This window comes from Phacochoerus africanus, chromosome 8 (assembly GCF_016906955.1).
Source record: "Phacochoerus africanus isolate WHEZ1 chromosome 8, ROS_Pafr_v1, whole genome shotgun sequence".
NCBI lineage: Eukaryota > Metazoa > Chordata > Mammalia > Artiodactyla > Suidae > Phacochoerus > Phacochoerus africanus.
In genome coordinates, this window is record NC_062551.1 from 103258325 (window position 1) to 103285109 (window position 26785).

General features: G+C 43.2%; 1 protein-coding gene across 3 annotated transcripts in view; it reads left to right on the forward strand.

Annotated features, from left to right (window-relative positions):
* Positions 1–26785, forward strand: part of LPIN2 (lipin 2) — an 87201-nt gene that overhangs the window by 23478 nt on the left and 36938 nt on the right. Inside the window, exons 1-2 of one of the 3 annotated variants that reach the window (XM_047793816.1) lie at positions 2841–3036; positions 23751–23951. In XM_047793816.1, the coding sequence (XP_047649772.1) occupies positions 2953–3036; positions 23751–23951 (285 nt within the window). In that variant the 5' untranslated portion in view covers positions 2841–2952. Of the gene's footprint in view, positions 1–2840; positions 3037–23750; positions 23952–24564; positions 24625–26785 lie in introns of those variants that run through there. The other 2 variants (XM_047793817.1, XM_047793818.1) reach the window with 2 other exon arrangements.

The following is a 26785-nucleotide window of genomic DNA, read 5'->3' on the forward strand; positions in this document are numbered from 1 at the left end:
GCTGAGGCTTTAAAAAATATTTTCATCATAATTTTTTACTAACCAAAATCCTTTGGTTTTCTCACCTCTTAATTGGTAATTCACTAGAAATATGTTGCTATTCCGCATTATGACCACTGGGGGGGCGTAGATTATTTTCATGTTTTGTTAAAAACGGAATGTAGTATATATTTCTGTTTAACCAGTTTAGCCTAATGTCAAATTAGGAAATTTCATGTTAGGAAATTTTAAATTATTACATTTTCTTAAGCCTATTATATCTAGTCTCATACACTTAGGGGATTAGTTGTTGAGAAAAAATAAAGCTATGTATTTTACGAGCATCATTAGCTATGGAAGCTGAACATGATTCTGACTCTCCTGGCCAGTGGATTAGTTTTGTGTCCCTAAGCTAGTATTTTTCTTGAAAACTTAAATGTCTTGGAAAAAAAGACTTCAACTTCTACCTGCTTTTTTTTTTAAGATTATTGAAGATACTATGCAAAAATAAAAAGTAGTGTTTCTCAGTGCTCAATCATTTATTCTTATCTTAGCCTGTAGAGAAAAAGTCTGACAATACAGTAGTATTTTTCTTTGAAAAAAATCGCGTGGATGATTACAAATTGTTGGTTGTCTGGAAGGTGCCACCATTGAAGTGAGGGAGACCTCAGGTCCCAGCCTGGGCTCCAGAGGAAGTTGGAGGTGTGTGCCCTGTGGCAAAATCAGTGTTCGGAAGGTGAACTCAACTCTGTCTGTTCTGTGCTGCATGCTCCTTGCAGTCAACATCCTGTGAGTCATTGATCCAGGCCACAAGCTGTGGCAGCATCCAGGCTCCTGGGAGGTAGAGGTACCCTGCCCCACCCCTGCCAGCACCCCTCTCGCCTCAATCTGGTGTCATGAAAAAGCACTGACTGGAAACCAGGTGCCCACTGGTGGGTGGCCTTGGGCTAATTGCCTGACCTCTCTGGGCCTCTGTTTGTCCCTGTTTAGAATGGAGAAGGTTTTTCTCCCCCCACATCTTCATCTCTTCACTGCCCACCTCCGACTTGGTTTTCTTCTCCTGTTTTCCCCTGGTGTTATTTTCTCATCTATTCCAACTTTGATTTCCTCTTTTCCTTCTCATATTCCCTTGTAGTTTCTCCAGAATTTCTGTCTGGTCACCCCTCACGTCCCTTCTTCCTGACCACCCACTTCTCCTGTTTTCCCCCTGGCAGCTCCATTGTGGGGTTTTCTTACCACCATCTGATGTTGAGGATCCAGGACTGTGGTAGGACGTGGGGGGTTAAATTTTATACATTGTGTGATAGTTAGACTCCCCACATCACTTCTCTTTTGAAAGGGGAATTTGTGTCTGGGTCCTGCGTTGACTTGGATTACAAGCCTGCAGGCCCTTCATGGTGCTATCTATAGGTGGGCGGGGCAGCAGGCAGTGAACACGCTGAATGTAAGATAAATTTTCCCATTTCTAGTTTTGGTGAAATTTGTTTTCAGTTTTGCCATTAACATTTTTATTATGCATATCTTGATGGTATATTGCTGTAGTAAACATTACCACCACACTCTTATTTACTCATTTGGATATTTTGTCTTTAGTGATTTTTAGGCAGAGAAAGAGAAAGTTTAATAATTTGAACATTATTAAACATATGAGGATCAGCTAGTATATTGATGAATTAACCAAATACATTGATGGAATGATGAAAACTCCTGTCCCCCTCACCTCTCCATTGATGGAACTGTGGCCGAGTGTTCTTTCTTGTTCTCAAGATTGTCTTGGGACCCTAAAGTTGTGCTCCAATAGAAATATAATGGGAGCCACACATGTCATTTAAAATTCTCTAATAACATTAAAAAGTAAAAAAGAAAAGAAAAGCAGATGAAGTTAATTTTAAAAATAGCTTATTTAACTTAGTATGTGCAAAATATCTTTATTTCAACAAGTAACCTATATAAAAAATTATATGATTTCACATTCTGCTTTCATCTTGTGTGTTTTATGCTTACAGCACACTCAGTTGGCAGTGGTCACATAGCAAACATAGCCATGTGGGTAATGCAGCACAGACCTAGACACTTGCATGAAATAGTATGTTTTAATTTAAAAATTAATGGACCTTGTCTGTATGTATGTTTTAGGTTTTTAGAAAAATTCTCTTGAAGTTTCTATAAATTCACTTTACTAAGAGCCAGAATGGAAAGACCAGGAATGTTTGAATTTTAGTATTATGTTGTCATACTCTTATTAAAGATGAATTGTTCATTATATTATTACTATTACTGTGTGATAGTACCATTATAACATTAATGTAACTAGTGCTGTGTTAACATACAGTAACAAACTGTAATTTGTTCATTATTTACAGAGCTGAGCAGACTAGCTCCCATTCACAGTTGTGAAAATATATTGGGTCATGCCGATAAATAATAGCACCAAGTAAAACATTTCAGTGATTGAGTTCTATAAAGCATATGTAACCTGGCTGTCTTTGGGAAGCTCATTGATGCTTAGAAAATCTATGTAAACCATTTTCCTTTACATGGCTAATTTATTGACAGTTAAATTCACCATCTATGTAGTTATTTTATTTCTAAAAATGAGGATGTGATTGATTTAGAGAATCATTAACTCAATCCGTGTGCTTGTGATGGAAGCTGCAGTGACGGTCAGGTGGCTGGGCAGGACTTGGTACCTATCAGTATAAACACACGGCACAGCCCGTCCCATGCCCCTTACTTATCTCCTTCACAGGGAAGGGGTTGAGGCATTTTGAGCAAATCTTATTGGTAAAGTCATGCATGTATTGCTTTTTTTTTTTTTTTAAAGAATCATTTCCTTTCAGTTTTAACCATATTACTGTGTCTGCAAACAGTTTGCACTCAGTCTATCGGCAAAAGAACTTTCTGTTTTAATTACTGAGAAGTGTGCCTTCATGTCTGAAAAAAGGCATGCTGGTGACCTAGTTGATTTTTAAGATGTTTTACTTAGAAGATGAGAATGAGGAGGGGGAGAAGATTGCTGAAGGTGGTGATCGCGGAAAGGCCCCTGCTGGTATCCTGGTGAGTTGCATCCACCAGCCTGGCCCCCTCCTCCCTCTGGGAAGTGCTGAGAGGAGGGGGTGGACACCCACCAGGGACAAGGCTGCCCCCTTGTTTTTGGAAAATGTAATATATCAGAGTGAATTTTATGAACTTTTAGATGTTGTGTTTATAGAAATCTCTGCCTGCCTGTTCTCCCTCATTCACTTTACACCATCTTTGTACCTTTTTTCTGTTTATTATTTAGCAATAACTTTCTGTCTAGAAGAAAATGAAGCTGCTGCTTTAAACTGAGGATTTTTTTGAAACTAGATTTCACACGAAATGTATCTAGTTTCACATTCTCTCTGCATCTAAGTGTAGTAGTTGAGAAATAAAAACCACTGAAAGGTTTTATGGGTTAATGTTTTCTTTTTTCTTCTACCTTTGAGACTTTTTTCGTCTGCCTTCCTCCACCCCCACCTCCAGCCCACCTCTGGTGACTGTAAATCTGATCTTTGCGGGAGCTTGTTTGTTTGTTTTATGATTTTTATTGTCCTAGTTAAATATTTTTGAAAACTAAACCAATATTTAAGAACTGGCATCTTATTCTGATATGTGACAGGGAAGAGTGACTGCCGTCTTTTTTCTCCTGTAATTGCAAACAAAAAAAGTTTGCTCTCTTGAAATATGTGGGGAAAATGCTAATTGTCTGATTTTTTTTTTCCTAGAGTTTCCTCTCTTCTTACAAGATATAAAACAAGTCATTAGAAAAGTGTAAGTTTTAGAAGTTAGCATTAAGAAACAAAATCAGATGAACTAAGGACAATATAATTTTACCTGTGGAACCTTTTTCTTTAAATATAATCTGAAGTAAATGCAGTAGGTGAAGGTACTTTTGAGGAAATTGAGAGTGTACATTTTTGTGAAAACAAGTGTGAAATAAGACCAAAAATTACACAGTTTCTAAAATTTGAGGCTCACAATTAGGGTGATTTTAGTTTTAAAATTGTACAAGTTTTTGTCACCTTTAAAAATGTTAAGGATTTGTGTACTTTTTGCTCTTGGACCTGTTGGTAGAAATGCCTTTGCTGAGGAATCTCTGAAAGTGACTGAACTGGACATCCTTTGACTATGAATGGAAGGCAGGTGCTCTGCAGGGAAGTCATTTGCTTTTGAAAGTTCTGTCTTGATAGTACAGAGTATATGTGTACATGGACTCCTGCACATTTGTGGTTAAGGTCAGGAGGGAAAATGGTGAACATGGCCAGCCATGACCTAGTCTGAAACTTCTTGTAGTGAGCAGCTCCAGCGCACAACCCGCTCGTCATGGAAAGGCGTTCTTGTGCCTCCTGCTGCCCATGTCTTCTGGAGGAAAGGCAGTGGGTGTTGGGGCTGCATTTTATGAGGTTTCTGTTTATGTTAATATTAGAACATTAAAGTCCCATGGGTCACCTCCCGGCCCTAAGAGAAACGTCCAGGACACGGGACTTGATATCTGCTTAATGAGCTGTACTGATCGTGCAGGAGTTAGACTTTATAACCTGGGTGTGTGTGGCCAGGGCGAGGGGCGAGAGACTCTCTGAGTCCAGGCCCTCGGTGACCCTGCTGCTCCTTCCAGGTCAGGTCAGGTCAGGTGCTGTCCGAGCCCACCTCTAGGTGAAGGTGAAAGTCTCCATCATAAAGGAGGTGGTTTTAGGTGTTTGGAATGTAAATGTATAAATCTCATAATTTAAAAAACCATGAAGAAACTTCTGTGCTTTGTTAGAAATTGGGAATTTCTTTGAAAATCCCATATCTGTAGTAATTCCTTTATTTGATAAGGAAAAGGCCAAGTCATTTAATAGTCAAATAACCTTGAAGTTCCAAAAAATGCTGGCCTTATTTTCCCCAACTTATTTGATTGCATTTTTTAAAAATTAGGGCAGAAGATAACTACAGAAATTCTTAGCCAAATTTTGTAACCCTAAGACATGCTTCTAGAACGGAGTCCTTCTGAGGATTGGAGCTGTAAGGGGCTCTGGAGGGCTCCTGGTTGTTCTTCCTGCCACACAGTGGGAGATCCCCACACAGCTTACACACCTGTTCACAGGGCTGATGGGGCTGCTCCACCCTTGCTCCTCTGCGCTCTTGTTCAGAGCGCCTGGTTGAGTCCAGAAAGCTCCCATCTTTATATTATTTACAGAAAGAGGTAACATAAACAACTAGTAATATAAATAGGGGAAAGACAGCAAGTCACCCTCCAGGCGGGGCTTGTAGCTGGTTGAGTGCTTTATGGTGAGTTGGGAATGGTCCAGAACCAAAACTTGCCTCCAGCATGGACAGTGATCACAAAACTAATTGAATATTTAGTTGTACCGAATTTCATGTCCCACAGAAATGTGGTGATGTTACTCGTTAGGCAGTTTGGGGAATACATTCTTCAGGAGTCTTTGTTTTCCAAACTTGATTGCCTCTTAATCCTGATGCTCCAGATGAGCTCAGGAATTCGGGCAGGGTAGTTGAGCGTCTGTTGCCAGAAGATGGCCAGGCTGTTTGAAAATAATTTGTTATCCATTTTGTATTTACGCTCCATCTCTTTTCAGAAAGGAAAGACCTAGAGGTGGCTCCCAGTTAAAACACACACAGGCACACTGCTTCATGGTACTGTGGCATGTGCGGCTGAGCTGCTGATTTAAAGAAAGCAAGATTCTCTTCATTCAGCAAATATTTATTGTGCCACACTGAATCCACTAGGTGCTCATGAATTGTTTTGTTTGTATTTACTAATATGTCTGAATTATTTGCTGGTCTGAGTTTGAGTAACTCAGCTGGACACATTGCACCAGATGGCTGTATGGGTACCTTGTTTGGTTTGCCCGGATGCTTGGTCCTGATTGTGTACGGGGTTAGCTGGGCAGTTTTGCCATTGACCTGGGTGAGCCCAGTCCTGTAGGTATGATCCAGGGGCTGCTCAGTCAGTTTTGTGCGTGGGAAAAACAGGTCAGCCCATCACCGGGTCTTAACTGGAGTTGGTCCAGTCCGGGAAAAAGTCCAGCGATTGGACACAATGCTCTGAGAGGATCTGTATAGAAACCTTACCTCTCGGAGTTCCCGTCGTGGCACAGTGGTTAACGAATCCGATTAGGAACCATACGGGTTCGGGTTCGATCCCTGGCCTTGCTCAGTGGGTTAACGATCCGGCGTTGCCGTGAGCTGTGGTGTAGGTCGCAGACTCGGCTTGGATCTTGCACCACTGTGGCTCTGGTGTAGGCCGGCAGCTACAGCTCTGATTAGACCCCTAGCCTGGGAACCTCCATATGCCGTGGGAGCAGCCCAAGAAATGGCAAAAAGACAAAAAAAAAAAACAAAAAAAAACACCTTATCTCTCTTAGCAAAATGCTTGTCTTTTTATATAATTTGTGTTTTATAGTCATATCTTAGGTTTTAAGTATTCAAAACCAGCTCAGTTCTACTAAAGGAAAAAACTAGATGATCAATTCTAGAGTAAGTTTTATGTGTGTTATCTAGTTATGTGTATTATCTAGTTGAGCAAAAAAAAAAATTGTTACTTTTATTGTTACGCTGCTTGTTTATATAAATAAAATAATTTTGTCTCTTCTTCGAAACCTGTTGCATTACCTAGAATCATTGTCTCAGCTCTCTCACTTTCCTTAATTTATTTAGGGAAGGTATTTTTCAGTGAGTGGAAATAACAACATGGTGGTCTTGTTTTGCTGGAATATTGTTGTTTTTTTGTCTTTTTTGTTTGGTCTTTTGAGGGCTGCACCCTCGGCATATGGAAGTTCCCAGACAAAGGGTCAAATCAGAGCTACAGCTGCCGGCCTACACCACAGCCACAGCAACACCAGATCCGAGCCGAGTCTGTGACCTACACCAGTTCATGGCAACGCTGGATCCTTAACCCACTGCCCGAGGCCAGGGATCAAACCTTCAACCTCATGGTTCCTAGTTGGATTTGTTTCCGCTGAGCCATGACAGGAACTCCGTGGAATGTCGTTTTAACTCTGTAATGGAATCATGCCTAGAGCTGTGTGTGTCCTCGGTGTGCCGTCTCAGCCTTAGCCCGTGTCTGGCTAGGAAAGACCTTCATCAGAAATGAGCCCAAAGTGACTAGGAAAGCCGAAGGGGAGCCACGTTATCTCCAGAATGTCACTCGCTCTCTGAGACGTATCTGAACTCCACTTGACCTGCAGATGGAGAGGCTGTCTTCAGTCGGGTCAAGGGGCAGTGGCCGAGATTATGAGAGTCCTTAGTCATCTTTCTTTTATGTTCTAACAAAGCATGAAGTCATATCCATGATAGATGGATATTGAGTCAGAAGATTGAAATTACATTGGAAAAGGACTTCCCTCAGGGGCAGCGAGGCAGGTCAGGCACAACCTTCAGCCCTTCACTGTCCAGCCTGAGGTTTGGGATCACTTGTGCTTATTATCTGGATGGTCTGGCCATTGGGATTGCCAGGTTCACTGGTCACTGGAACCCCTTCTGTGTGTAGAACACAGATTTCCCAGACAGGCTGGGTCAGAATTAAAGGGGGCAGTGGAGCCCAGGAATGGCTTATTCAGATTTTATCCGCTAAAGCCCAGAGTTGCATTTAGTTATCACATCTGTGTTCTTCCTTTCGTGACCTTGACACTTGAGATGAGTGTGGGTCAGTTCTTCTGTGGAGCTCCCCTCACTTTCAGTTTATCTGATGGTGTCTGCCGTCTCCTAAGTAGACGGAGGCCCTGCGGTTTTGGCTCTTTTCATCCTGTGGGGGTCCCTAATGTTGCTGTGTCTTACTAGTTTCCTGCCTTTGCTAATGTGGCCACTGCCAGGTTCTCTGCTGTGAAGTTACTGTTTCCTGTGGTGATGAGTGTGTATCTTGGGGAAGATAATTTGAGTATCTGCAGACACCTTGTTTCTCTTCAGATTTGGTCCTCTGTTTTTAGCATCCACTGTCTGCAGCAGGCACTGTGGGTTCTCATAGTGGTCCTCTATCCCACTCATCCTTCATTTCTTAATTGGAATTCACCTTGAAGAGAAATCTGCTCCGGAGGTCCCGTTGTGGCTCTGTGGTTAACAAACCCGGCTAGTATCCACGAGGACGCATGTTCGATCCCTGGCCTTGCTCAGTAGGTTAAGGAACTTGGCGTTGCTGTGAGCTGTGGTGTAGGTTGCAGATGCGGCTTGGGTTCCATGTTGCTGTGGCTGTGGTGTAGGCCAGTGGCTACAGCTCCAATTCGACCCCTAGCCTGGGAACCTCCATATGCCGCGGGTGCTGCCCTAAAATGCAAAAAAAAAAAAAAGAGAGAGAAATCTGCCCATTCTCCCTACATAGGTTTTAGTTTATATCAGTGTTATAATTATTTTTGCCTCAAATTGTTCTAGTTTTAGCTGTTGGGCACTTTAACATTGGCTTCTGTGTTCCTTTAACATGCCCCTCATCTCTTGATTTCAAGCATAGGATTCCTACTTTCTGCGCCAACATCATCTGTCCATGGAGACTTCTGATGCCTGTCCAGCACCACGGGGTTTGCTCTAGCCTTTCTTCCAGGAAATTGTGTTTTAGGGCTTCCCAGGTGTTTATGATTATTCACTTGGGGACAAGAATCTGTCAGGTGCCTTGTGGACTCAGAGGCTCTCGTGGTTTTGAGTAGCCCCATTGGTGAACGGGTCTCCAGCTTGGGAAATCATCATTTCCTTTTTTTTTGGTCATTTTTGGCCACCCTGCAGCATATGGAGCTTCCAGGCCAAGGATCAGATTAGAGCCCCAGTTGTGAGCTAAGCCGCAGCTGCTGCAACACTGGGTCCCTAACCCACTGTGTCAAGCCAGGGATTGAACCCATGTCACAGGAACTCCCATTTTCCATTTTTAACCGAGTTGTCACTTCTTCACTGGAAAGAAATTTTTGTTGCGCTCCTAGCCCTGGTACCTAAAGTATCTCAACCTCCTAGGAGGAAAAGCCCCCAGTCTTTCTGTAGCGGAGTAGAAACCCATTGAGCTTCACAGCCAGCATTATTACAAACTTTGTCAGAGAAAGTGAGCACCCTTGAGGGAATGTCTAGAGGTTGAGTACACAGCATGGTCCCATGTGTATTAATAGACACAATCCATGCAAACAAATGACAAAAAGTTGCCCTCAGTTTCAGTAAGACCAGATTGATCTTAATTCTTCATTTTCTTTTTGATAAGGCAGTCTGCATCCTTTTTCTGGGAAATGATATAAAATTGGGTTGTGATGATTGTTGTATAGCTATAAATGTAATAAAATGCATTGAGTTAAAAAAAATAAAAGCATAGCCTGCCTTCTAAAGCAGGTATTTACTCTGTCAGACTTCTTGAGGATAAACCCTTCACCCCTGGGTTGTTGATGATGTTTGGATGGTGAACTTTAGGCCTCCACATGCCTGTTTGGTTAGTAGCTGTGAAGTTATTTAGAGCAGTTACAGTGCTTTAGATCCTGCTGGGATCCTTCGTCTGGCTTCTTCTCACCTGAACTTAACCAGGCACCATGTGATGCAAGTTGAGAGACTTTCAAACCAGGGAATTGACACATTGGGACAAATGTAAAATTTGAACTTAATTTATCTGTGACATTAACTAAGGTTCTTTGGGGGCCTGAGAGGAAGATGAATTAAGTTTAACCTGTCTTTCTCTAGACTGACAAACTCTATGAATATTTTTATTTGTTCCCATCTCACAGATGTACTGTAAACTGCAGAATAGTCATGATGTCAGTTCCTGACTTCTAGGTCTGTGAGTAAATGGAAAGAACTTCTAGTAAAGTTGGATGTTTCAAAGGAAATTGCATCCTACCAGTGTCTGCATTAGAGTGACAGCCATCACGGAAAACACCCAATGTGGTTTCCATAGAGACCTGCTAAGATTGTGTGCCTTTCTTATGTGAACGTGAGACAATCTGATTTCCTGTTTATTTTAGAGTTCCTTACAGTTATCGATCCTCACCACCAAAATAGGTTAGCCACAGAGCTCTTTTATCCTGGAAAGATTAGGATGAGAACATGTTCCTTAAAGCATGTATTTGTTATCATAATGTAAACATATCTTTAAAGCTACTCAAAATAAAAAGCTTTAACTTTTTCATGTGGGGTAGAGGCAGCAGAATTGTGGCCTTGTAAAAGCTCTTATGAAATTCGTCAAAGTTACATCAATGTACCACTGGTGTTTTTAGGAGCTTGTGGTCTCGAGATACGATAAAAGGAGCCTGGGCATTTAAGGTGAGCTTTTGTCTGTGGTTGTCATTGTGTGATGGTTTGACTCCCGGTGTGTTGCTTATTTTCTCTGAGCCCCACTGCTCTTGCTGGTACAGTGCATGTGACGTTTACTTCACCTGAGGGTTCATTGAGGTGACGTGTGTGGCATGACATTGAAGGGACACATGTTAGCACCCTCTCTTCTTTTCCCCATCACCTCCCCATGGCTAACCCTAGGAAGGACACTGAGTGTAGCATCTGAGGTGTAGTGAATGTTAGTGGGTGAGTAAATGAAGAGTTTAGATTTTTACCATTGTAACTGAGTCTATTTTAAGCAACTTGCACATATGAAAATCTACTCTCATAAAAAAGTTAAATTATTACCACTTTGTAAAATAACCTAAAGAGGGATTTATTTTAAGAGTAAACTCCCTGGAGTGCACTGAAGATAACTGTAAAACAGTCTTCCTCCTAAGTGTTTACCTAAATGAAATGAAATTATGTTCACATAAAAGCCTGTGTACAGATTTTTTAGTAGTTTTATTTGTAGTTTCCCCAAGCTGGAAACAACCCAGATGTCTGTCAGCTGGTGGGAGGATAAACATACTTTGGGACATCGGTACAATGGGATACTGCTTCACATCTCCAGGGGGACGGACAGCTGATACCTGCCAAAATGCGTTTGATCTCAAACACATGACACTAGGAAAAAGAAGCCGTATTCCAAAGGGTACATACTCAGTGGCTTCACTGATAAGACATTCTGAAAAAGGCAAGATTACAGGGACAGAAAACAGATCAGTGGTTGCCTAGGGGTGGGGGAAGAGGATAGACTACAAAAGGGCACAGGGGCATTTCTAGTTCTGTGTCTTGATTATCTTGATTATAATGATTGTTACGTGGTTGCATGGTTAAAACTGCACACTACAAAAGGGTTAATTTTACTCCATGTAAAGTACACCTTATTTTTTAATCTATTTTGAATAGTTCAAGGTACAGGTATTTGAAATCTTGGAGTTGCATTTCATAGCAAAGTTGGCATGAACATTTAGCTAGTTTTTATTTGCTGATAAGTATAACCATTACATAAAGGTTGACTAATATCTTTCATGATTAAGTATAATCAGAATCTTAAGCTCATTATATTTCTCCATGATTTTACTTGTATGTTTCTGTCCAGTCTTTGACCAGGTTAAATGTTCCCTGAAACATTACGTACACTCTGTCACTTCAAGTACAAGTAGTTTGGAACTGGGCATATTTTAGCCTTGACAGGAAACAATAAGAACTAAATTGCCAGAAGGCTGTGTTACTCTGCAGTTTGGGAATTGAAGGGAAGATCAGTGAGGAGAAATGCAGGACCAAGAACATTTGGGGTCAGGGGGCCATGAGAGTTTGGGATGGATTTGGTCAGGGAAGCAGTGGGAGGTTGAGGAAAGCCTCCCATCCCTAGTGTGCCACCTGCCACACACTTTACAACGTGAGTGAAAGCTGAAGGTGGGTGTGAAGCTGAGTTCCAGATCCTTGCTCCGGCCGCTGAAGATAACGAATGTCCAGGTAGATAAGGAATGTGCAGGTACATTGCTGAGCCTCAGGAAGATGGAACTGAGGGCTGGGCCTTATGATGTTGGACGTTTTCCTGGAAGCCCACTGGCTGGAGGAAAATGCTGACCTCAGTGTTTTCTTTCACTTGTAATCGCCTCGCTGCCCCGACTTCCCCTCGCACCCTCCCACCAGCTCTGCTCCTGCCCTTGCGGGCTGCTTGGGGGCCCTTTGTTCTCATGGGGTTATTTTTAGATTTACGGTTGGAGGTGGGTGTCATTTCTCAGCTGTCACTCACATAGACTAGATTTTTGCAGGGTTTTTTGTGAGCTTTTCACCAGCCTCTGGAGAAAAGCATTGATTTCTGAATAACTGAGCATTGCCTTTGGGACTTGGGTTGGCCTCCACTGTTGGCATTTAAAATAATATATGCATATATATGGTATGTATACATGTATATATATGTACACATTACATACACATACATTTAAAAATGCATACATACACAGAGTCTGTTCATTCACCTTCTTGCTTTGTCTCTTTTTGGCCACATCCACAGTACATGGAAGTTCCAAGATCAAACCCTCACCACAGCAGCAACCTGAAACACAGCAGTGACACTACCAGATCCTTACCCTGCTGTGCCACTAGGGAACTCCCTTGACTTCTCTCTAGTCCAGGTTACAATACAGAGCGTGGCGTGTGTTTCTCCTTCTGATTCTGTTCACCAGACCTTGCATTCACTCATTCATTGCTCCATCCATTCACTGATCCCGAAATATTACTTAAGGACCTCCTCTTGAGGCATCGAGCCAGGCTCTGGGGGTGATGGTGAGGCAACAGCACTTCTTTCTCAGTCAGAACCTAGTCTGGAGGTGGGAAGGGTGGAGAAGGATGCCTGGACACACGGCCACACAGCCAGGTGCCCCTCTTTGCTGGATCTCATGCCTCCTCGCCCATCTCTTTCCAACCTTATTTTCCATTGTGCCCTGAGTGTTCATAGTCTGTTGTGGACAGCATTTTTATTTATTCCCATCTCCTCATCAGGAAGCCCATCACATTCTTTTTTCTCTTTTTTTCTTTTTGGCCATCACATTCTTCTCAACTGCAGCCAGAGTAGTTGATGGATTGGAAAGAAAACTGGTGTTGGATTTTGAAGGGTTGTCTTGAAAATTATTGGGCCAGTGACTGGGGTGGAGAGTGGGAAATTGATGGTTTTGAAGATGAAATAGGTGGCACTTCCTTTAGTTGTATCTATGGAAAAGCTGAAGCAATAGTTGGTAAGACTTAGGCCACCACCCAGGAAAGAACATGTGTTGCTGTGGTAGCAGGGTATCTTCCCCTTTTTGAACTTTCTCAGTCCGAGATAATTGTTCACCTTCTTTACAGATAGTGTGGTGAAATCATGGAGAAGTGAGCCCAGTGAGCAGAAATCTGTGCTTCCAAACTTCCTTAAAGAAAATATGTGGCAGATTCAATATCTGAATTTATGAACTGATGAGCCCTGACCGCTGAACTTAAGGCAAGCCTTGGGAGTTCCCATTGCGGCTCAGTGGTAACGAACCCAGCTAGTGTCTGTGAGGACGCAGGTTCAATCCCTAGCCTTGCTCAGTGGATTAAGGATCTGGCGTTGCTGCAAGCTGTGGCATAGGTTGCAGATGTGGCTTGGATCCCACATTGCTGTGGCTGTGGTGTAGGCTGGCAGCTGCAGCTCCAATTTGACCCTTAGCCTGGGAACTTCCATATGCTGTGGGTGTGGCCCAAAAAAGACACACACACACATACACACACACACACACACACAGCCTAGGTTGTTCAGTAGAAGGCTTTCACTGGGTTACATTTAGGATATTTTCTTGTGACTTTTCCCTGGGTGGCTCTGGAGGGAGGGTGGTAGAGGCTCAGGGTGGCTTTATCAAGTCAGAATCAGTACCAGCCATATGTGTTTAAGTCCTTTGTTGGCGGCATGAGAGATGAACTCCAAGCAAGTCAAGCGAACAAACCTCTGACCAGTTCTCATTCAGAGAGATGACTGGAGCAAGAACTAGGCCACTGGGTATCTCAGTGTCGTGAGCCAGTGGACCTCCCAGGTCACCACCCAGGTGTCCGTTCCCTGCCCCCGCTTGGGCTTGCCATATGCACTTCACATGTCAAGGCAATTTGGGTCAGACATCTCCTCACCCCTCAGCCAGCTGATGCCAAGGCCCGGTCCCTGTTACAGAGATGAGCGATGAAGTCATTGTGATCCAGGAGCGCTGTTTTATTACCTTCTGAGCATACAACTCATCATCATGTATCTGTCATATTCCGCAACAGGAATGTTGTTCAGAAAATTTTCTTATGTATCCTGAAGGTTGATGTTGAATAGTGTACTGAGCTATAATCAGGGAAGGAATCTCTAGGAAATCAGTCTTCCCAGGCCCGAATTTTTATACATGAGTTTTGACAGAACGACTGCTGCTAGTCCTAGAATTCAAGTCTTATACACTGATCCACTCACCAGTTTGATGAAGTCTTTTCAGTTTGGATCAGATATCAAGGTACTAGGTATGCCTTGGAGGACAGTTCAAACTTCAGGTCATGACAACTTGGTTTTCTCAACAAGCCTGATCAAGATTGAGGGGAGGAAGCTCCTGCAGTAGAGACTGGAGGTGGTTTCCCACCCTGGATGTCCATTAGAGTCACGGGTAATGGACCCCTAAGGCCCCATGTCCCGTCTCTGTGTCTGCATTGGGTCCTAGGAATCTGCATTCTTATCCACCCACATTGGATTTTGTTGCAGACAGTCCAAGGACCACTCTTGGGGAAGCACTCACTGCCGTGTGGTCCTAGCCAGCTTTCTTAGCCGAAGAAGAAGAGGTTGGGTAGACATGTAGCGTCCCCAACTGTGCCTTCAAAGGGTGGTGGTGACAGGGTTGCTTTTCTTGAGGAAAACAACTCTGCAGGGAATTGACTGGAATCCCAAGTCCTCCAAAGAATGCCTCACCCTCCCTAAATCTGTCTCTCCACGAAGGAATCTGCTGAGTCCAGATGCCAACTCGGGAAGAATTCCAGAACTTACCCTGTCTTCTTAGCACCTGAGGCTTTAAGCTTTTTGGGGATCCTTTTTAGTGAGACTGATTTTGGAAGTAGTAAGAATAGGCCTGGGATTTTATCGGAGGGGCTCTTTTACATGGAGCTACGCGTCTCTAATCTGGCTCATCTTCATAATCAATTATTCAACCTATTTTTAAAATCTGGGGAAATTTGCATTTAAGAAGACTATCCAGGATGATTTTCATGTATACAAAATTTTGAACCAATGTAATAATTAAAATTCTTGAAGTTCAACTTTGATTGGAAGTTCCCCACCAGATCCCCTTTTTTGTTTCTCCGAGTTGATGTGTTCATTCAAACAGTATTTGCTGAATCTCAGCTGTGTGCCAGGTGTTTCTAGCTCTGCTTGGAAGTTGTGGCGTGATCCTAACTGGCTGCTCTTTGCCCTCACATCTGCCCTGGATCTGTCACAGGTACTGCCGCTGTTCAGTCTCCTTTGTACCTCTTCTGCTTTTAGAGCTGGTCTGCCTCCTACCTGAGTTGGTTGTGGGAACTTCCGAGGTGGTTTCTAGCTTCTTCCTCCCCAATTTATCCTCCCCACCCCCACACTCATCCTCACTCCCCTGACCTCAGCCACCACTCAGGTCCTGGCCCCAGGCCCAGTTCCTGAGGGTGAGTCCAAGGCCTTTCGTCATCTCACCTTTGCCTCAGGCTCTGCAGTCCCCTCCTGGTCACTGTCCTCTGGGAACCTCCTTTGCTTGATCCGATGAACCCCTGACGCACATTTTTGCCCCAGAACAAATATTTTCTTCCCCCTGAAGCCTTCCTTGACTCTCCCATGCAACTTTTTTCACCCTTTGTCTAGTCTTCCTAAGTCACCAAAATAGCCTGATTACAAGGCATTATGTATATTAAGACAGTATTTGTGCCTCTTTCTCTTGTTAGACAGACTTCTGAGGGAAAGAGGCAGAATTTTATATTATAAGGACTTAACTCTGGTGCCTGTCATGAACCGGGTACTCTGTTTGACCTTGTGAAAATCTTCGCAGGAGTTCCCTTCCAGCACAGTGGGTTAAAAATCCGTGGTTGTCACCACAGTGGCTCCAGTCGCTGCTGTGGTACAAGTTCACTCTCTGACTGGGACCCTGGGCTAAGCCAAAAAAAAAAAAGGAAACTGGGGCAGACAGAGACACAGTTCAGTATTTCCCAGTATAGTGAAATGTTTCCATAGGTGGATTACAAATCCTCTGTTGTGTTTTCCTTGAAGGAATCACAGCCCCACGTGATTGTTTCTAAATTAAATCTGCGGAGGTATTACTCGGAGGGGCCTTCCTGGATGCAGCCTTGCAGACTCTCTCTCTCTCTTTTTTTTTTTGGTCTTTTTGCCATTTCTTGGGCCGCTCCCGCGGCATATGGAGGTTCCCAGGCTAGGGATCGAATTGGAGCTGTAGCCACCAGCTTACACCAGAGCCACAGAAACAGGGGATCCGAGCCCGAGCCGCGTCTGCAGCCTACACCATAGCTCATGGCAACGCTGGATCCTTAACCCACTGAGCAAGGCCAGGGACCGAACCCGCAACCTCATGGTTCCTAGTTGGATTCATTAACCACTGCGCCACGACGGGAACTCATTTTTTTTTTTTTTTTTTTAAAAGACTCTTAACCATGTTGGCAAACAGGCCTGCTGGGGGACTTGGTGTATGCAGGGCACCTGCTGGGAAACCCTGGGTTCTGGTGTGCAGACTTGCACACAGGGACTCATGGTCCTGGGGATGGCAGAGACCCAGGGTCCTGCGGGTCCTGACCACTCGCTCCACAGGGGACACTGGCAGTGGGACATGTGACTATGCACCTGTCAATCAGCCTTTCCTTGTGGACTTTGGATTCCAGGGGCTCAAATGGAGCCCGCAGACTGTGGCACCCTAGGCGGGAGGGCCTCTCCTCATGCATGGATCCATTCTGATTTTATAAAGCAAGAATTCAAAGGCAGCTAGTGTAAAATAAGAAAAATTGAACAGATTAGCATTCTGCTCTGATGGGAAAAGACAAAGAGGTGCCAGGCAGGGCGTGTTGGAAATATCTTTAACTGGGTTAGGCCCCTCCCTGGGAACTTGGGCCCTGCCTGCCTGGCTCCAAAGAGAAGCTGCTGGAGGCCTCCTCTCCCCACCCTCAGGGAAGTAACACCCTAGTGGCTGAGGACCACCTCCATGTCCATATGTGGCCACTTCCGGGGCTCTGGGATCCTGGCAGGACAGCAGGGACTCAAGCTCCGGAGTTCAGCCCAAAGGGCACCCTCAGGGACCCCAGGGGCTGGGAAAGCCCAGTGAGTTGGGTGTGGGGAGGGAGGCAGGGCTCTTAGGGGCTGGGCTCTAGGGACATGCTGGAGGTCAGCCCCTCTTGTCTCGGTGTAAATGTCTGCCCTGCAGAATGGAATCTCTTTTGGAGATCTCCCTTTTGGAGAAAGTTCTTAAAGGATGTCTAGTGCTCCACAAATGCAGATTTAGTTTGGTTGCATGGAGGAATCTGGTTGGAGCACAGGTACTCCCAATTTGTGCTGTCACAGAATGCTAGTGTTTGTTTCCTGAAGTTTCTAGAAGTTTTTGTTCCCTCGAAGCATATTCCTTGGGTCCTGAGTGCAGGCTAGATGGAATGTTGAGGGCAAATTCTCTGTCACATGTGATCTCACAAGGTCTACTTCCCAGCCCTGAGCAGGGCTCTGTTAGGTTGGTGGTAACTGTGCAGCAAGGCTGGGTGGAGGGGTGGCTTCCGTGGCCTCTGTAATCACTTCATGATAGTGTGGCCAAGTAGCCTACATAACAAGAATCTATGTTCCTGAAGATGGCAAGAAATCTGGGGTTTTCCTCCAGTTTTTATCATCATTGCTTAGAGCATTTCTGTCACTCAGATGCAGTTAGGGGCATAGGCTCCAGAATCAGACTTGAGTTTGAATATCAGCTTTACCAAGTGCAGCAGCTTTACCAAGTGCGGCGACCTTGGACAATTCTGAACTTCCCTCCATGTAAATGGAAATACTGATACCAAAGGCCTGGGTGGTTGTGAAGAATACATGAGAGAATGTACAGATTAGCATGGTACTTGCTGAGTGATGGACGTGTAACAATTGTAGTTGTGGTGTTTGTTAGTGGTAGTAACTAGTAATACCAGCTAACTAATAGTAAATAGAAGGTAAACTTAAAACTTACAAAACAGATTTTGATTATATATGAGTGACTTAGAATGTATCCATTTTTGTATTGATAACAATTAGAAATTGTAATATTTTAATAGCTACTTATATCTCAGCAGTTACTCTTAATGCAAATGATTTTTGATTGAACATGTCACCGTTAAATAGTTTTGGCATTTTTTGGAGTTGCTGTTGTGTCTCAGCGGTAATGAACCCAACTAGTATCCATGACGATGCCGGTTCAATCCCTGGCCTTGCTCAGTGGGTTAAGGATCTGGCATTGCCATAAGCTGTGGTGTAGGTCGAATATGCTGCTCAGATCAGGCGTTGGTGTAGGCCAGCAGCTGCAGCTCTGATTCAACCCCGAGCCTGGGTATGTATACCTCTGGTGTGACCCTAAAAAGAACAAAATAAAAATAAAAAATAAATAGTTTTGGCTTGTTTTTTTTGTTGTTGGGTATTTGCAATTGAACTTACTCATGTATTCCATTTATAAATCTCTACTGCATATCATGATTTACTTTAGTTTCTCTGATCCTCAGGAAAAGCTGCTAAGCAAATCTTTAAACTTTTGGTAAATAATTGAATCTTGAGAGCTGCCTGGATTTATTCCAGATACTAGTATATGTTTACTAGAAAATATTTCGTGAGAAAAATCTGATAGTGGGCACCAATGAATTTCACGCATGAAGGACTATTTGGTCTATTGAAGTTTATGTGTGAAGGGCCCCTTGGCCTCTGTTAAGTATTTCAGTTGATGACCTTCCTCCGATTCGTCCCAGTTTCAGTTTCTTGATCTGTAGGTGCCTCCCTTGCTTGGAGCTCCCTGCATTTAAGCCAGCCCCAGGTACACGCTGTGCACCAGTCAGGCCTCTCTGAGCCATTGTGTCTAGTTTTTCATAAAAGAGTAAACCCGGTCGTTTGCGACATGTTAAGGAATAAGAATGCTTGGCTCAGAATAGGTGGGACCCAGTTGGGTTGTACAGTAAATTTCTTGGTGAGGGGTATGTGCTGTAGAGGAGGGTGGTGCATACTCAGTCTTTCTTCCAGGGGACATAATCACGGGTGCTGTCTGGTATTGTGGCAACCCTCCTGATGAAAGGAGTGAGTCTATCTGCTAGAAGTACCCAGAATTGAAACGCTCTATGGAATATGATGCTTAAGAAGATACTTGTCTTCAGCTACTCAGGCTACTATAACAAAATCCCCCAGACTGGGTAGTTTAAACAACAGAGATTTATTTCTCATGGTTTTGGAGGCTGAGAAGTCCAAGATCAAGGTGCTGATGAGTTCACTTCCTAGTGAGGGCCCTCTCCCTGGCTTGCAGACAGCCGCCTTTTCACTGTCCTCGCGGTGGTGGGGGCCACACTCTGTTCTCTTCCTCTTTCTATTAAGGACTTGGGTCCCATCATGGAGCCCCACCCTCATGACCTCCTTCCTCTAAACCTAATTACCTCCCAAAGCTCCCCCTCCAGATACTGCCTCGCCGGGGGCTAGGGCTTCAGTGTGGGGTCTTGAGGGAGTGCACACTCACTCCGTAACAATACTTAACTTTTCCAAGCCTCATCTCATTATCTTCAAAAATATACCTGTACCCAACTATAAAGTGCTTCTGGGATGATAATGTGAGTATAAGTTTGAGAATTTGCTAGTGTAAGCTCCCAGAAAAATAGTTGCTGCTACTGTGATGATGTTAACTCTGCCTAGTTCAGAGATGTGATGGATGTATGTTTGGTATTTATTGAAAGAGAACTGGATAAATGTTTCCAGTTCTGAGAATCAGTTAAGATGCATTTCAGGGAGTTACTGTTGCAGCTCAATGGAAATGAATCTGACTAGCATCCATGAGGATGCATGTTTGATCCCTGGCCTCGCTCAGTGGGTTAAGGATCCTGCATTGCTGTGAGCTGTGCTGTAGATCACAGACGTGGCTCAGATCTCAAATTGCTGTGGCTGTGCTATAGGCCAGGGGCTATAGCTCCAATTTGATCCCTAGCCTGGGCACCTCCATATGCCTCGGGTATGGCCCTAAAAAGACAAAAACAGAAGATGCATTTCAGTATCTTCCTTTGTGCCTGCAAGCTCGGGGCAGGGATGCAGCTCTGCAGATGTCCTTTAGTCACATGTTGTTCCTTCCATGTGCGCATCTCTGCCTTGCTTACTGTGTTTGCTTTTTCTCTGAATTTTCATGTGTCTTCGGACATTCTTAAGTTCCTGAATTCATTCCCCCTTCTTTTCTCATTTACTTATTATAAAATATGTTGAATAGTTTTATTAGGTGTACATTGTTTTACTATATTTTTAAACCTTTATTTCAAAAGGGGGTACCCACTAAACATGAGTGGGTTACTTAATCATCTGTCTTTTCTGTTCAGAGTCCCACCTCCCCAGGCGTTGACCAGGACAGGCTGATGTGAGGGGCCTGAATTTGTTCTCGGGGCTTTACCAAGGCTCGTTCTCGGCTGGGGTGTAGGAGTAAAGTGTTAGGGTGTAAGATTTGGCTCCAAGAGGAAGCTGTTAACCTGGCTCTTCCCCCCAGCCTGGATGGGGTGCCCTTACCCCACCCCTGGGTGGGAGCAGCTGGCCTCCTTGTACTCTGTTTCCCTAGCCTTCATCATATGAAAGGGGCTGTTTTCTTTCTGCTGAGGAAAAAACCCAGCAGTTTGACAGCCTGTATTTTTCTACATTTAGCAACTGGCATTTACACAATAGATTTTCTTGTATAACAGCACATCTTTTAACCATGGTAATTAAAATCATCTTGAATAGATGTAGTTTCACTTAATTATGGATTCCGTGCTTTAGTCAACGTAAGCTTATTACCCATTTAGTTTATCAGACTGTTGTTTATGGCTGAATGTAGTTGCTTAAGTTATCATTTTTCAGTTTCTTTTAAGGAAAGGCCTATATAATTTGTTATGAATTGTTTTAGATTTGTAACAAAACTCATTTTAAAACTGCTACCATCAGTCAAAGCATAATACAGAGATTGATAACTTGGGTGCTGTTTGATTAACATACATGCTGTGACATGCAAAAAAGGTATTGTGAGCATGTATTACTTATAGAATATGAAAATTCTGGACTGTTCTAGGTTGCTCAGAAATACCAAAGAGAATGAAGAGATGAACTACTCAGGACTAAATCTTTTTCACTTCTCTTTTTGTAGACATTATTAACATATAAAAGTTGTAGACCATGACCCCCAAAATAAGGAACAAAAAAGGTATTTATTCCCTTTTCCTCTAAATTAGTTGTCATCTTATGAAATAGAATTTAATTTTCAGCATCATTAGCCTTTAGGGAAATGCAAATTCAAACCAGTATCACTACATATATGTCACCGTGGCTGAAATTAAAAATAGTAACCATGCCAAGTGCTGGCAAGGATGCAGACACTGACCACTCAGACATTGCTGGTGGGAATGGGAAACAGTACAGCTAGTCTGGTAGCACTGTCTAAAAACGAAGCATGTGATGCCATTCAGCCCAGCAGTCACCTTCGTGGGCTTTTACCCCAGTCAACTGAAGACTTATTTTCACACAAAAACCTGTACATGAATGCTTATAGCAGTTTCTTCGAAATTAGCCAGAAATTTGAAATAGCTCAGCTGTTTCTCAGCAAGTGAATGGTTAAACTATTGCACATCCACACCATGGAATACCGGGCATCACTAAAGAGGAGCAAACTGTTGGTACATGCACCAACCTGGATGATCCTCCGTAAAAATGCGAGTGGGAAAGGCAGTCCCAAAAGTTTGAATACTGTGCTGTTCTGTTCATACAACTTCCTGAAAAATGGCAAGAGTCTCAGAAATGAAGAATGGATTCGTGGTTGCCAGGGATTAAGGAGGGAGGGCAGACGGAAAGGAGGTAGGTGCCTGACTATAAAAGGCCACTCAGAACTTTGTGACTGAATCTTAACTGAGTCGGTGTTGATGTTGCGCTGGAATCTTGCAGGATGTTACCATTGGTGGAACCTGGGTAAAGAATACATGGGATCTCTTTGTATTATTTCTTAAACTAGGTATGTGAATGTGTAATGATCATATCTATGACAATATAAAAAGATTAATTTTTTTAAATATATGAGGTGTAAATATTCTGGTAAAATGCTATTTCTACCCCCACCGATTTATTTTTTTAGTCTCTTTTATGGATAGTTCATTTGACCCTTCCTTTATTCCTTCACTAAGTCATTATTGAGCATTGATAATGTGCTTAACTTGACCTTACTATCAAATTCAAATCAGTTATTATAAAACTGAAATCATACCAAGTTGTAACTGCTTTAGAATTTACCGCATAGAGGGTGCTGCTGTTCTCCCTTATTTAGCAGTAAGCTCTGCAGCTAGTTTGCATCCTCAAAGTCAATTCCCTCTGTAGGTGGACTTGGGGCCTTGGTAACATCAGCTTTAAAATATTCAAAATGTGTTCAGGGCACAGTTACCATGGCTCTGCTTCCTGGTGTGAAACTACTGGGCCTTGATTACATAGTCATCTGTGTTCAAGAGCAGGAAAATTGTTGGCATGGAATGCGGGCGTCCACTCATCTGTGAAGAGGGTGGGCCACCCTGTGGGCAGATGTGAGGCAAGACCCCATTTTCCCAGGGATGGCATTCTTCCAGGTCAGCTTTGGGCTTCCCTGACAATGTCGTGTATTGTCTGGGGGCTTTTCGGATCCTGTGACTTTGAACTTAAGCAGCTCAGAAGCTCCTGATGAGCTGGGTTTTAAGAGACCCTGTGCTCGTGGTGAGTGACCTACAGGGTAGGCTGCCAGGGGTCTGGTTCAGTGAAAGTTGGCCCCTCCAGAGCCGTGGCGGGAGTCTTGTTTGGTCCCCAGCCCCAGAGACTTGAGTTTTACTCAGTTGTGTTTTGACGTGCTGCTGGGAGAGCCTGTGTCCGATGAATAATATGTGGTGCATCCACAACTGGAAATGAAATTTGACAACCTTAGGGCTATAGGAGGGCTGTTTTTCTAACTAATGGAAGAGTTGGGGGGGCGTGGGCCCCCCATCCTGTGGTCATATGAAGCAAGGAGGGACCCTATCAGGTACCCTTGCTGCCTTTTTGACTCTTTCTAGAGGACCCCTAACAGCCTGGTGATCCTGATTTGTATAGTGAATTGCTGTTAAGGAACAAGAGTAAAAGATTTTCTGTGCTTTGAATTTTGTGGAACATGAACATATGTTCAAGTGAGTTGTATTGAATCACTGAAGGGATTTTTCCTCAAAGTAATGTTATAAGTAGTTTAGAGCTCAGTTTCACCAGCTTGTTTATTTAATATGGCACATCTCAGAAACATAGTTAAGTCTCTTCAAAACCCATCTAACTTACTCATCTTCCAACAGGAATAGTGTGATATCAGGTACCTCTTGGGGGTGAGCTTCAGTCACTTTTGTTTGACTGCTTGGTCAGAGTGACTATGGTTCCCCGGGTCCCCGACCACAGAAGGGCAGTGGTGGTGGTCTCGGTTCTTTAAGGGATTCTCTGTGGGTTCTGAACTGCAGGGGGACACTCCTAACGGCAGCTGGCTTGATGCACCGTGATGGGAGAAGAAGGGGAACCTCTATGTGCCTGGCTGGGACACCTCAGATGCTAAGGTAGTCTGGGGTTGTCACGTGGGAGACGAGCAGCAGCCGTGTTGGCACAGGGTGAAGGTTAACAACAATACATAGTCTGGTGCACAAATGAATGATGCAGCTTCATCAGTACAGTTTTTTCGTTGTCATTGTTTTTAGATCCACAAACTCAGTGGTAACATCTCATTGAATTTTCTCGTCTTTTGTAGTCTCAAACCATGAATTATGTGGGACAGCTGGCCGGGCAAGTGATTGTCACTGTGAAGGAGCTCTACAAGGGCATTAACCAGGCCACCCTGTCTGGGTGCATCGATGTCATTGTGGTGCGGCAGCAGGACGGCACCTACCAGTGCTCGCCTTTCCACGTTCGCTTCGGGAAGCTGGGGGTCCTGAGGTCCAAGGAGAAGGTGGTGAGTGCAGAGCGCGTCCCATTCCCCAGGAGGGTGAAAAGCTCGGCGGCGTTAAAGCGAGCTCTCGAGACCTCTGTTTTGGATTTTGTCATGAAAACCTGTGTAGTGCTGAAGACCATGGTATGAGAAGTCAGCATTTATGTACTGTTTTTGAAGTTGCTTCTAAATTTAAAAAGCCCTACTGTAGGAAGTCTCAGGGAAAGAAAAGTGAAAATCATTTTAATGATCCTATCTGTTGCAACTCAGAAGATCAAGACAGAAACTAGAGTTACAAATGGGGAAGTTAGGTGTATTTAGAAAAAGTTTCTTTACCTTATAAAGCGCTTTAAAATATTTAGTGTGATGCTTTCAGACCAGTTGTAAATGAGCATGCTGAAGAATACATTGATCTAAGCAAAATTAATGCCATATCTGCATTTGTGTTGACAAAGCTGTAGAGTCTTAATTTGTAATCAGAATTTTATTGTCCCCAAATCTGCCTAAAATGAAAATCTACAAGCTTTTATTTATTTTACAGGAAGCTCATTCAGAGAGAAGGTATTTGTGTGGTTTTCCTTTTTTTTTTTTTCATATCCTCTTTCCTTCAGGTTATGGGACACTTGGGGAGTTGGTTAGTATATCTGACCTGATGTCAGTCGTGTTTGAAAACTCAGCTAACAGTAAAACTTTGCAGGTACGCAGTAATTACTCTTTGCCTTCTAACTCTTGTCCCACATTATCTACCCAAGCAATATATGGAGATTTTGTCAGGATTTTAAGGCACAATGAAAGAGCCACACAATTTGTAGCACAGAAGTACGTGTTAGAGGACCACTGTCATAAGATGGAAAAAGTTGGAAACAACCATTTTCAGATTTTGGCCACTTTACGTAACTGATCTTGTTCTTAAGATATTCCCCTATTTTAATTAAATGTATGTTATTTTGACAGTGCCTGAAGAGCCTCGTTTCAGGGTGGCAGGGCTTGTGTGGCCTGACCTTAGTTCAGAGTCACCCTTTGAAAACCAGAAGCAGTGCTGATGTATTGAGTGACTTGGGACCTTCCCATTGCAAAACAGTGTTTAACCACAGTTGAGCTTCTCTGGAATTTTTTCTTTCTGATAACACTAACCCGTGGTACTTTTGGACTGTATCTGCTTTGGAAGAATCAGCAACAAATTGTTTATATACCGAAATTTCCCATTAGTTGTGTAAGGATCTATTTGTAAAATGCCTTATAAGGCATTTTTTTCTTCACCAGTTATTATCTGAGGTTTGTTTTTTTGTTTTGTTTGTTTTGTCTCTTTGCCATTTCTTGGGCCGCTCCCATGGCATATGGAGGTTCCCAGGCTAGGGGTTGAATTGGAGCTGTAGCCACCTGCCTACACCAGAGACACAGCAACAAGAGATCCAAGCCGCGTCTGAAACCTACACCACAGCTCACAGCAATGCCGGATCCTTAACCCGATGAGCAAGGCCAGGGACTGAACCTGCAACCTCATGGTTCCTAGTCAGATTTGTTAACCACTGAGCCACAACGGGAACTCCTGATCTGAGGTTTTGATCAACAGATTGGATAAGTCATTTGCCCTTCAACATGGAACCTGTGCGCTGGTGTCTGTAAGCGTCTGTGCGTCTGTAAATGGTGACTGGGCAGATAAGATCCCTGCATGCTTGATGCCTCTACTTGAGAAAGTAATACAGCTTCTATATGAGGCTACGTAAATCGCTGGGTTAAATATATTGGCAAACCTTTAACTTTTAATAGAAGTCTATCCGTGAGACTCAGGATAAGAGTAGTATTTCCTATTTTTACCCTGGGTAGCCCAGAAACACAAAGGTTTGGGAAGGAAATTTGGTTATTTGAATAAAGCATATCCTTCCTATGACATTAAAACCAAAACCATGTCTGCCCTGAGATACTGTGACAATTTGGATTAATTGTGTTATTTTAGGTCATTTTGGGTTAAGGAAAACTGTTCATTGATTTTAAATTAAGAACCCAATTTTCAAATATGGGGACACTATGAGGTAGACTTGACATCATAACCACCTTAAAACCTCTAGTTAGAGAGATGCAGTATAATTTCCCACTGCCATTGCCTTGTTCTCGTTTGATAGAATGCAGTGCCCACTGTGTGTTTCATAACTCAGGAGTTGTGTGGGGTTTTTTCCATTTTTTTTCAGGAGTTTAATTTTAGATGGTATACCTACACTTGATATTTTTAAATATTTTTTAACACAGAGCATGATCTAATTACTTATCAAAGTTAAATAACCAGTGTATTGGCAAGATAGTTTCCATTGTGGATGGCAAAAATCCTCCTCACACTAGCTTAGGCAAAAATAAATGAATTTGTCTGTCTAAAGTCCAGGAGTATTTGAATTAATCAGGGCTTTATTTAGAGTTTGAAGTTGTTACCAGAACTCTCTCCCCTCTCCTTTCAACTGGGTCTTGGGGACTGTCACTGGCTGGGGGTGGGGTATATTGACTGGCCTGGTTTGGGCAGCAGCCATACCAGCAGTAGATTGGTCTGAGATAGAGGAAACTAGATACCCAAAGGATGGCGGGGAACAAGTATCTGCTACAGCCAGTATTTCTCAAAAGGAAACCAGTTCTTTTTCAACATCTCAGTCATATATGTTGAGCAAGATTAAGGCATAGATAGTATAGGAAGTACAGCTGTAAAGAAATGTGTGTTTAGAAACCAGTTTATTCGAAGTAGTACATCAAAATGAGTGTCCTCTTTAAAATTATCACCTTGGGGGTGTGGAGCAAAGAGAACCCTTTAGGGTTGGTGGGGATATAGTTTGGTACAGTTAGTATGGAGAACAATATGGAGTTTCCTCAGAAAA